Source organism: Scatophagus argus, chromosome 3, assembly GCF_020382885.2.
Source record: "Scatophagus argus isolate fScaArg1 chromosome 3, fScaArg1.pri, whole genome shotgun sequence".
NCBI lineage: Eukaryota > Metazoa > Chordata > Actinopteri > Scatophagidae > Scatophagus > Scatophagus argus.
This window is the reverse complement of record NC_058495.1, coordinates 9,547,339-9,559,554: the sequence shown is the minus strand read 5'-3', so window position 1 is coordinate 9,559,554 and position 12,216 is coordinate 9,547,339. Positions and strand designations below refer to the sequence as shown.

Sequence of the window (12,216 nt, the reverse complement as noted above, 5' to 3'; positions counted from 1 at the left end):
TTTTACACAATGTTTATCTAAAGTGAGATACAAAGAGTATTGAACAGTCAGCATTAGAAACAAGTTAGAAAGATAATATAAGGCCAGCTAAAACCAACCCTGTTCAGATTCAACTGCTGTCCCCTTTGAAACCCAGATCTTTGTTTCTGCGTAGACCCCGTCCACATCACTGCTTTGAAGCATTATGTCTGAGGTTTGCTATGAATAATGAGTCTTGTATAAGGAACACCACACAGATTTGTTCTTAAGTGTCACATTCTCCTTCTAGTTTTATTAGTGACATAGTGATCAACTACTATTTCAATCAATTACTGTTGACCAACAACAGATCTGAAGAAGACCAGTCGGTCAAAATAAGACTGAAAGGAGCTGTGATGTGGTACCTGTGGCTCCTGATATTGCAGTTTAATTCTTTGTATTCTTTTTCTTTCTTTCCTTTTTTGTATCCAGCTCCTATCCCTGTGGTTTTGTGGATGTGCCCATGACTTCTCTAAAAATGTCACATTCACCAATTTCCTCTTGATTATAATTTTCCAAAACTCAGGAGTGGTCCAGCCCTATTGTATGAGTCATGAGCAGATGGCTCTCCAAGGACAGTGTAGACAACAGCAGTAATAAGCCTATTTTTCTATTTTTCAGGTCCCCTAATAACACCACTGTTATTGCTAAATTTATTACGTTTCTGTGTGTTGATTTGTTCAACTTTTTAGTGAAGAAAACCTATCAACAAACTGAGAAGAATGAGTAATCTTCTGTAGCATTTTGGAGCATTGATTATGCTAATTGTCCTAACTCACAAATAATCCTCATGAAGAGGTGGCATTCCTCGGGTTGGTAAGAGCAATTTACCACAGATTTGTGCATTTACGAGCTGAATACGTCAAAAATATTCTTACATGACACTGTCACTAGTCGAAGCGCTGCAGTGTTATTTCACTCAAAAACCCCAAACTACTGCAGCAAAATTTTGACTAATAAGACATTTTTGTTAAGGTGCTTCATATGTGGACAGGGTCTTAGAAAACTCCCTAACCCCATGCTGTTTACCACTGTGTTCAGCAGCAACAGCAGTTAAAAAAACGGTCCCCATCATTCATCTTCCCACCTTGGTAAAGCAACATCCAGTCTGTGGTTATGTCTACTGTTAGACAGTATATAGTGCCACATCATGCTCAGGTATACAAAATAATCTGTTTACTATTAGCTCTCTATATATATATATATATATATATATATGTATACACACATACATATATATATATATATGTGTGTTTAATATAATATATCGTTCATATAATACCCAAGGCTTAAGGGTGAATCAAACTTTCCATTGACAAAATGGGCGATCCTTTTACAGAAAGACCTTCTGTTTTCTCTCATGCAGTTAAGGGATGAGAAGCTATTTAAGTAGCTAAGTGCAGCCTGTAGCTGAGGCCAGTCCCAGTCCACAACACCATAATCAACAATGAGACCAGATCACAGTCACAGTCCGAGAGTCCCTTTTTTGGCAAATGTGCACCTTGGTCCTAAAAGGACTCAAAGTTAGGATGATAAATGAACAGCTCCCTTTAGGCAAAAAAGAAGTAAGGTAATACAAGAGTGTCGAGGCACTTCCTTGCCAAAGGTTGCTAGGATAAGCTGCCCAAAAAGTTGCTTAGAAATATTAACACTGCTTTAAGATCCCTCAACACCAACCCTGACCTCTGATTCAAGTTGGAGCAATTAGATGCTATGATGAAATAACTAAGGAATTTCAGAGTTTAACTTCTGAATGAAAGACTAAAACAGCTGGCAAAGACAACTGGTACTTCTTGTTAGGCAACTGAAGTCATGAACAGGCATAGCGTAAGGGGAAGGAAGTAGGAACTGGGAACTTGCACTTGAAAACAGTTGGCCAAATGTCAACGACCCAACCACGTTTCAACTGATCATTTCTAACCCTATGGCCTAGACCCAATCCTTTAACACCTGAAGCTCATTATTTGCTCGGGACTCAGTTCCTGCTCCCTCCCCACTCCGCTGTGCAGCTGTCGGGACTCGTCGCAGCCTGGGACTGGCCTCTCCTCTCCACTCCTCTTCTCTGAATGTCTCTTTATCTGCCTGCTTTCAAGCACTGGCTCCAAGTGCCAACATGTCATTGGCTACACCACTGTGCAAACTGCATTAGGTCATTGCTAACCTAAAGACAAAACGAAACTTTGAAAAAAAAAAAAAAAGAAAGAAAGAAAAAGAGAAGACAACTATGAATATCACAATGTTCACCTTTGTTGGCGCCACCACACCCATTCCACTTTCTTTAGTTTTACATTCTCTTAAGCCATTATTGGATTGGATAGATAAGATTTCTATGCGTATATATTTATATAAGGTATAGATTTGTGCGTAAATGTACACAAAAATATACAAAAATGCATATAGACATACTAAATTTGTTAAGGACTGCTCATACATTTTCTGCGATGTACATTAACATACATACAGTACAAACATACATACTTTGTTTAGTTGTGTGTGTGTGTGTGTGTGTGTGTGTTAATTCCTTGGTTTATAAAACTCTACATTCAGTAGAGTGAGATTTCCTACAAGCAAATCCCAGACTCTCCACTTGGCACCAGTCAGCTCAGCTCAAGAGCTGAGACAGAAAGACAGAGAGGATGCTGTTGTCTCATAGGTCAAGCGCTGTAGATTTTTCCATATTACTATCTTTGTATGAAGCTGTCTGTCCTGCTGCCGCCTTCGCTCAGTTCCTCAGTCAGTCATGTCTCCTTGGTTCTTCATCACAAGACATGTTGATCAGGGCTCTTCCTCCCTCAATTTCAATCAGCGGCAAGGAGGACGCCATTGCAAACCTGTCTGTCAGTTCCCCTTTTGGGTTAAAAAAAAACCTCCCCATTCCCCTTTCAACGTGGCATCTGTGACCTCTTCTGTCCCTCCAACACTGCCCTGTGGCAAGGCTCTCGGACGACGAGCCTGTGGGAGGCTAAAACATTCATTAAAACTGGCTGCTTCCTTCCAGTACAGCCGCTTGGAACGACACCACCTTGAACCCCCAGAAAAGGGACAGTCCTCTATCTAATTTTCATGTGGACTCCAGCGTGTCTAGCTGAAACACATTGTGATTAGTTGGGGTGGTGAAGAAGAGCTGGTCGTGCGTCGGGGAGGTCGAGTGGTTGTCGCAGGGGCTGTTGAGGCCCAGCGTCCGTTCAAAGTCCAGGAGCTGGCCCATGAAGTTGAAGTTTGGGGAAATGTTGGACTTTTTCCGCTTGACGAAGTCATATGCGTCATTTAGTGACAGGTTGAGCTTCTGCATCAGGTAGGCCACTGTAACGGTCACTGAACGACTGATCCCAGCCAGACAGTGGACCAGGATGCCACACTTTTTGGAGCGGGCCTCGTCTGAGGAGGAGTAAAGGGAGGAACAGAAGATGAGAGGGAATAATATGAGGACTAGTTTACTGTTAAAATCTATTTTCTGTTCGAACTTTCAGTCACAATATGAATTAAGGTAATTGGCATTTCCCTAAATACTAATATGTGAGTGAATATAAAATCCATCATTTCAACTGGGAAACAAACATCACGATACAACAGTTCGTATGTATCAGGCCAACTCTCATAAGAACTGGCTCTCACTTAAAATTTAAAGAAAATAGAAAAAAAGGAAAACTAAAGGTTATTTTTGAAGACAGGCTTAAGATGGAAATTTCCTATTGTGAAAATGAACTGACATTTAATCATGTTTTACTGTCACTTTACTGTCACTACTGTCATTCCTTGCATGACATATGCTTGGTTTAATGCGATTTTATTGGGTTGATAGTGGAGCTGTTTTATTTTTAATATAGAGTGAACATTTGCTGATTTACTATATAACTTAATATGATTCCCAGGATCCTAATAAACAATGAATTTATTAGATTATCAGTAATTCATTCATTAATAAGTAGTAAAAACGTCATATCACATAAAAAAGGTTAAACATATGTCTAAAGGCAGTGAATCATATGCAGGTTTGATGAGCTCCTGCATGAACACACAACTGCTAAAATTGAGACAGTATCAATTCCACACAACACTTTTTTGCATTTCTTTTTTCCCCTCAGTGGTTTAAAGTTTTCATGACATGAGACTGAATTTTTCACATGTAACTCAGTAAGCACTGGCATTTATTATAACCAAATTAGAATCATTAATTTAGACATTTATATAGCCATAACATCACATCATATTATATTCTCATAACTACAATTCCACTGAAAATCACCTATCCTTGTTTATTTAGGGGAATGTCATACTACATGTCATACTATGAGATCTGAAAATTTGAATTTTCTTCCCAGATATATTGCATCATATTTCTACTCCAGAATGACCTTTCTCAATAACAGCAGAAAGTCATGTTTCATTCTGCTTTCTAGCTCTCAGTCTGTAGAAAAACCTGAATAAAAAAAACATCTTACATTATTAATAGGACACATCCATCCACCTTCTATCATTTTCAAGCCCTTGCACTTGCATCACTACAGGCCATTACAGCGAGAGTTAAGTGCTTCTTTCTTTTCTTCTCTCTGTCGCTCTCCTTTATCTCTCTGTGCCTGCATCCCTTGTTGGAGGATTGGGGTCAGCTGCCTCACAAGCTCAGGCTGCCAAGCGGATGCAAAATTAAATTCATATGTGATGTGTGCTCACAATCCACATTGAAAAAGGGCAAGAAAATCGTCATTTGGACATCTAAAACCAACAATATAAGACTGAGAAATGAATAACTAACCAGTAATTAATCTGTTCTGAACTGATCCTCAGATTGTGCCTCATTGTATCAAATTTTAACACAAGAATTGTTCATTTCTCAGACTGTCAAAATGATATTTAAAAAAAAAAAATCTTTTTTATTTAATTATTTAAATAATCCACAGTTTAGAAGGTCACATCTGAGTCTCATCTGCAGCTCAAGCTTCTCTTCTTTACCCATAATTAGACACCATTTAACATTAGCATGACCCAAATCTGCCACGACCTCTGTGCTCTGGCATATGTCAAACTTCCTCCCGCCTCAGCAAAGACATTATTCAAAAAAAAAAAAAAAAAAAAAAAAAAAAGACAAACGTCAGGGGGCCCTGGACAATCTAAGATGGACATAAAGACCCTGACATCCTCAATGACTAACCAGAAAGGGAATTTACTCATTCTTTGGGAATTCAGTCAGAATGATGGGAAATATGTGAAATACTGAAAATGGGATGAGATGGGGACTAAAATTCTTGTGGCTTCAGTATGACCCCATTCTCAAAGAATCTCTGTCCATGTTTTATTCAGAACTTTGCTTTATACTAACACACAGGCAGCCCACTGTCTAAATACAGCTCACCATACAATTTATAGGAAATGCTCCAAATAATTCTGTTTGAATCAATTTGACAAAACTATTTATATGAATAAGATTTTTATATGATTTATGATTAAAATATAGGACAAAAAAGCAAAAAACCTGATTTATGGAGGACAAATTACATCAAAACTAGTGCTGAAGTCAGTTGTCGATTGTTGGTAATTGTTCATTTGAGTCACTTTCAGGAAAAGTTTTAAAATGTGACTATTTTCCTACATTTAATAGTTTTGCCTTTTGGACTGCTCTTTGGACAAAACAAGCCTTTTTTAAATGTCCACCTGGACTTTGAACTTTTTATGATGAGCATTTTACACTGTTTTCTCAACAAATTGATTCATCAATAATCATCAGATTCATTGAAAATAACAATACTTATCTAACAACAGCTTTGATAATGAATTGTTCATGTGAATCTGGTATAAAATACCAAACATTCACTGGTTTCAGACTGTTGAGTCAAACTCCTCAGATATGAAGATGTGCTACTTTTGCTCTGTTTCATATAAAGTTTTGGATACAGTCTTAAGACTTCGCTCTGGTAAATGCGGTTAACATTTCTTTATTCTTTTCTGACATTGTGAGGAAATAACCCGTGGTACTGAGATGATTAACAAAAGAAAAGAGTTATTCAACAAAAAGTCATGCTTTTTTTAGACTGCATTCTAATTTTTGCTTTTTTCTCTCAATTTTTTTTTATAAATTTACATTTTTCCAAATAATTAGGACGATCCATTATCAATTAATTAACTAGGTAATCCAGATCAATCTTACAAAAGTTAGTATTAACTTGCACCTCTAGACATACATAGAGCTGAAGTGATCAGCTGATTAATCAAACGTTTTCCTGAAAAGAAAAGCAATTGTTAAATTTTTTATTTCTTCTTTTTAAACAAAACTGGAAAAGAAAGTTTCCATTTTTGTTAAATGTGTAGATTTGCTGCTTTTCTTTGTCATGTATCATAATAAAAATTAACTAATTAATTAATCAGCAGATTAATCGATGATCAAAATAATCATTAGCCTTCTGTTACCACAGAGATCTAATGTAACATAACATACACAGAAAGAAACTGAATTATCTCCACCTTTACTTACCAATAAATGAAATGGCCTCTGGGAAAAACTGAGAGAGGTTCTGGCTCCAGTGATCTGAGATGGGGATCTGTTTGTACTTGAAGTCCCCTTCATGCTCGAACATGTTGGGCAGGTTGGGCGTGACGTTGAGGATGTACTTGATATTGTACTTGCTGAGCACATCGAGGTTGCTGGAGTCTTTGGCACAGCCCAGGTAAAGGTACGGTAGGATCTGGACGGGAAATGCTGGCTGGTTGTTGGGGAGCGGACTCCCCTCAGACTCTGTGGCACTGCCTGGCTCGCGGTCAGATTCCCCATCCGAGCAGTCAGAGCTGATGCGGAGTCCTCCCAGGCCAAGGACGGAGGCTGGTGGGGAGCTGCTGGGACAGGAGCAGTCCAGATTGGTCTCGCAGTGCTCGGGATACTCTGACTGGAACTTATTGAAGCCCCCTGGAGGATGAGGAAAAGACCAGAAAGGGTCTATATTAAAATCATTTTCCTGGGTAGTTCAAGACTGTGCTGATACTTGACCACAGGCAGGGTTTTGTCTGCGGCAAAACATGTAGTTCAGTTGACAAAATGACAGCCGAATGTCAAGTTTAAGAGACAGAAGAGGTGGATCATGAACTGGAATAAACATTTTGGATCTGGAGTAATAAAATCAAATGAGTAAAATAAAATTTTACAGTAAAAACATTTTAGAAACAGATAAAGATGGTAAACACGTAAATAATAAGAGAACTTATCCACTTAAAGACACATTAAACCACAGGAAATTACTTTTCCAATATGCTGTACATTAGCCAGGTGTGTGGTGGAGGCTCTCCATATGAAATCACTCCACGTGTTTCATTCACTCTAGAATTAAACATGAAGGTATCATAAATAGTTGAATAGGAAAAAAAAAAGCTATTACTGTCCCAACATCTTTTTGTGCATCACTACATCACATACTAATGGGTGGGATAACAGGAGAATAACGTGATATTTATGTCATTATGAATAGGCAGACATGCCGGACAGATGTGGTCCATTGAGAAAAGCTGAGCCCTGGGGAGAATCAGCAGCAGAGCAGGACAGTGAGCCGTGCTGCCACAACACTCACTGCTCAGCTCAGTGGACTTTTTGTGAATGGCAGCTCGGCTTGTGACTAAAGCGCAGCATTCAGATGACTCCCCATAAATCAAACACAGTCTTATCGTCTACTGCTGCCATATTTTATAGCTACCAGTTTTTTTTTAATTGCACACACACACGGATGTATATATAATAGCAGCTGTATTTTATTTCCGCGCCTCAGGGTGATTCAGAGCGCGTCGTCGTCTTCTCGTTTCACTGTTCATTCATGAAAAAAAAAAGACAGTCCTTTCCTGAAGGAGCACAACATGGCGGGGCCATTTCTGAAGCATTTAATTAAAAACATATTTAACCGAGATCTTTATACAGTGAGGCACTGGACACTTTCAAATGTTTCCACGGACTGGATTCCGTCCCAACTAAAATCAAGATTATTTCTGTCGGCGATAAGCGAAGGAAGTGTTGTATCAAAGTTCATCACGACTTCACAAGCGCAGCCGCTGTGTTACATCGTACTGTAACTCCTCTGATAACTGTGGGAATAACAATATACTTTATGGGTCTACAGACAAATCTGATTGTGCCTCGTCATGAGACATAAACAACATAAACCTCGGTCTTCAGTCAGATCATTTACAGCTGGTTTTATCTGAAGTGTCGCCACACGGTGACACTTAAACACCCCTGAAACAATTTAATATCCTATAATAACGTTTTATACTAACACTAATGGCTTGTCAAATGAAGAGATTGCGTTTCTCCCAACAATCGTATCTTGTCAAAACGTCCCCAAAAAGACCCAGAAAACAGACACCAGGAGACAAAATGCAAAAACCAAACCCATTAATTAAATGATCCCAGGCCATTCATAAGATTTATGTGGCTGTTTTAGCTTCGCGTGCTTGCTGTATGGTCAGAGTGACACCTTCAGAACAGCCGCATAGCCTCTAATCTCAGCTAATTAAATGAGAGCGAAATGAAACAATTTGTCTTTCTGCTGGTGGAGCTCAGTTTCAAAACACGGCGTCAAGTTTATGGGATTTTGTTTTATGAATTAGTTTAAGTACAACACACATCCAGACCTTCAGATTTAAAGCCAGCACTGCCTGATCTTACCCTCCAGATAGAAAGCCTTGCACCCGTCGTCCCGCAGTTTTTGCAGGAGCAGCCCCAGCACGGAGCTCCCGAGCCCGGACTCCTGTCGCTCCGAGGTCGCCTCATCGTACAGAACCACCACGTCCGTCTTGCACCGCTTGACAAATTTCTCCTTGTCCTCGTTGTTGGGGATGATGGAGCGGATAGGGAGGTTTCCCTTCTTCAGCCTCCGGAGCATGAGGCCCGGGATGGCCAGGTTGATGGCTGACTCGATGTGCGAGGACTCGTACAGCTCATGGGACCTGCAGTCCAGCAGCAGCAGAGAGCTGGCCCCGGACTCCAGCTCCTCCTGCAGCCACTCCACGCTCTTACTCGACATCATCATAGTCACGATCACAGAGTCTCTGCACAGATGATTAATTTTCATCAGGGAACCGTTAATCCGCCTGTCCCCTGGTATGACATGAGAAACGACACAACAGACTAGAGGGAAAGAAGAAAAATCACGGCGCTAAACTTCCCTTCCCGCGGCCACCACCGCCGCCGCCGCCGCCGCTCCTGCTGCTGGTCCGCACGCACACGCACCCAGGACACACTTTCCCGCACGCACCCACATCCAACACGCACGCACCGATGCCCCTCCGGTTGGAGCTTGAACATACAGAGGCTTCTTTCCCTCCTTCCTTCAGTCCGATAGAAGTGGAGGTTTCATTCCAGTCCATCGACGTCCATTTGGCGATGCCCGCTCCAACTTTGACGCGTCCGCAGACCAACGAAATGGGACAAATATGCCTCGTTAGTGTCTGAGGATGTGAGTTTCGGCTGAGTTGCTTTTGCTAAAACCAATGATTACTGTTAGTGTTTGACATGCTGGCCCACGGAGCGCCTCTGGTTTGTCATTTCCACTGGATGCGTTAAAGAGGCTCTGCGGGCTTGTCATTGAGAAGAGGGAGGAGCGGACAGATTTAAAGGTGCAGAGCTGCACAGGATTCACAAGTGTTTTCATGACATTCATAACTATTCATTGATAGTTTGCACAATATATATATATATATATATAGCCTAACTTTGAATGACACATTTGGAACTAGTCTTAAGAACATCCCTGCAGCCTTTTTATTCCTATATTTACACAATGGGTGTTTTTTTGTCGTTTATGTTGTAAACACAGTGGCCCATGTACAGTATTTAACTTTTCCATGTGAACCTTGAATAATAGCTACTTTTCAGATTGAGCATAAATTCTTGACCCTTTAGCTCCTGTGAGGTAAAACAAACAAACAAACAAACAAAACTCAAAGCTTTTATTCATAATTTCACCTGACAAATGCTTACCGGGCATCAAAGAACAACCAAGTCACAAATATTGACCTGTTGACCATATGATCCTAAATCAACATTGAGGTGAGATTGTGAGAAACTACAGTTTCCAGGGTCAAGAGTCAACCATCACTCTCACCCTTTTAAAAATCAACTTGTCCTTAAAGCTCTCAGAGGCATGTTAGTTCAAACATTTACATTTCCAACTGGGCAAATAGCATCTCCTCATAAAAACGATGCGATTTCATTGGAAGTGAAAGAACAGCTATAAGCTACTAAATGGCTCATGTGGGTGGTGAGACTATGATATCACTGGTGTTACAGGACTAACCTGGATGGTGTAACAGCCCTGTAGGTCCATGCACAATAATGACTACCAGTTTTAACTCATGTCAACTCGGCGTCTGATAGATGGTGTTTTGAGCAGTATTTTGGCATGGTGGACCGCTCTCTGCCGATCTGTATCAAACACAAAGGTGGGAAAAAGGGTTGCTTAGGAAATTGCTACATAATGAAAGTATTTATTGAAGCCTTTGAGGCTCATATACCAACACAGTGCATATGGAGCAAAAACAAGTAACATGGAGAATAACATGCCCACCCATTACAGCTGAAACTGCTAAACATGTCTTTTTCATTGACTGTTTAGCAAGGAAAATGTTTGACAAGACAATGTCATCGAGATAATGCAGCACAGGGCTAGTTGGACACCCTGCTGTCCGAGGCCAAATCCAGCTGTACGCAGTAATTTTGTTTTATCTTGAATTATTATTACATGTGAAAAATCCTCCGACATAAATACACAGCACCAGTACCCAGAGCCAAGCCAATATGACATCCTCATTTTGCTTGTTTTAGCTCATCGATAGCCCAAAATCCCAAGTTATTCTTTTCCCAATGATACAAGACAGCTGCAAACAGCACATCTCGACTTTTCAGAAAAGTAAAAAAAAATGAAATGCTATTCCCTGTCATTGTTTTATGTCTCATTGTTTTTATCATATTACTGGGTTGTTTTTGTTCTATTCTTGTCTCTAGATTTTAATTTTTCCAGATTTTTTTTAAATTCAAAACTGAATAATTTTAATCTTCATTTTCTCAAAGGACATAGTAACTTTTTTGAAAGTTGCTGTCTCAATAAAGTTTGTTATCCTTCTTAATGCTGGTGAAATTATGTGAGTTTTGGGGATTCTTTCCTTTTGGTTGTAGCTCACTGGTGTTGGTGTACCTGCTACACTACACAAAGCATCACTGGGTCATCACTACGTTTCACCACGAATGACCTAATAAGGCATCAGCAGGCCGTGACAGAAGCAGAGAGGGGAAAAGAGGAGCGTTTGATTTCCTCACAGCTGCAGAGAGGAGGAGTGGGGGATGCACCAGCTGCAGACAATGGCTCTCTATCCCTGCCAGTGACTTACAAACACACACGCACTCACTAACAAAACACTGACACATACATACATATAAACATACACACAAGTGCACACACACATACACACAAACTTTGGAGCTCTTGTTTCCAATCCCTTCAAGGACAACAGGCTCTCTTAGAGTGTGTGTAGCCATTCTGTGTGTTTGTCTACAAACTGCTCTGCAATAGTAAACAAAACAAACAAACAAACAAATAAAAATCATACATAAGATTATTAGAAGTGTTAGCAGTAGCATTATGCTAGCTTGCATGTGTTTCATATTGGATGTTTTGCAAATGTGAGTCACTGCTCCACAATATTTCTCACAGCAGGATCTAGCCACAGGTCTCACCATGTTTCTCTCACGACTGTCAGCCTTCATCTGTGGCAGCCAAAAATCACACACTAGAAAAGATGACTTAAAGGGGACCTTCCCTGGTTTGTCTGTTTACAGGTCTTAGGAAGTGCATATGTGAAAACAAAATTATTTGTGGCTGTGTCTGCTAAACTTACTGCCACTTGACTTGTTATGCTCATAGACTTTATATTGGCTTTACATCACGCAATTAAAAATAACTTTTCTAGGCTCTGTGGAAGTTATACAAATATAAAATTTCCATGGATCAAGAAATCCATAATACGAAGAGTAATAACCTTGAGGTAAGGTCTGAGGTCTTGCTGTGGGAGGGGGGGCTTTTGCATATGTATTTTATTCAGTGTAGTCTTATTCATGATTAAATATACAACAATCGAGTCTGGACAAAAAATCGTTTTAACACTCAAAATCTCAAATGTGTTTTATTGGGCCTGTTTGGCTGTAGCAACAAATCCAACATCATTTTGATT

General features: G+C 40.0%; 1 protein-coding gene across 1 annotated transcript; it reads right to left on the bottom strand.

Annotated features, from left to right (window-relative positions):
* Positions 1–703: 703 nt before the first annotated feature.
* Positions 704–9,559, bottom strand: dusp7 (dual specificity phosphatase 7). The gene is made up of 3 exons (XM_046383293.1): positions 8,657–9,559; positions 6,485–6,913; positions 704–3,396 (listed from the first exon to the last, which is right to left on the bottom strand). The coding sequence occupies exons 1-3, from the start codon at positions 9,060–9,062 to the stop codon at positions 3,080–3,082; spliced, it is 1,152 nt and encodes a 383-aa protein (XP_046239249.1). The 5' UTR covers positions 9,063–9,559; the 3' UTR covers positions 704–3,079.
* Between the last annotated feature and the right edge of the window lie 2,657 nt (positions 9,560–12,216).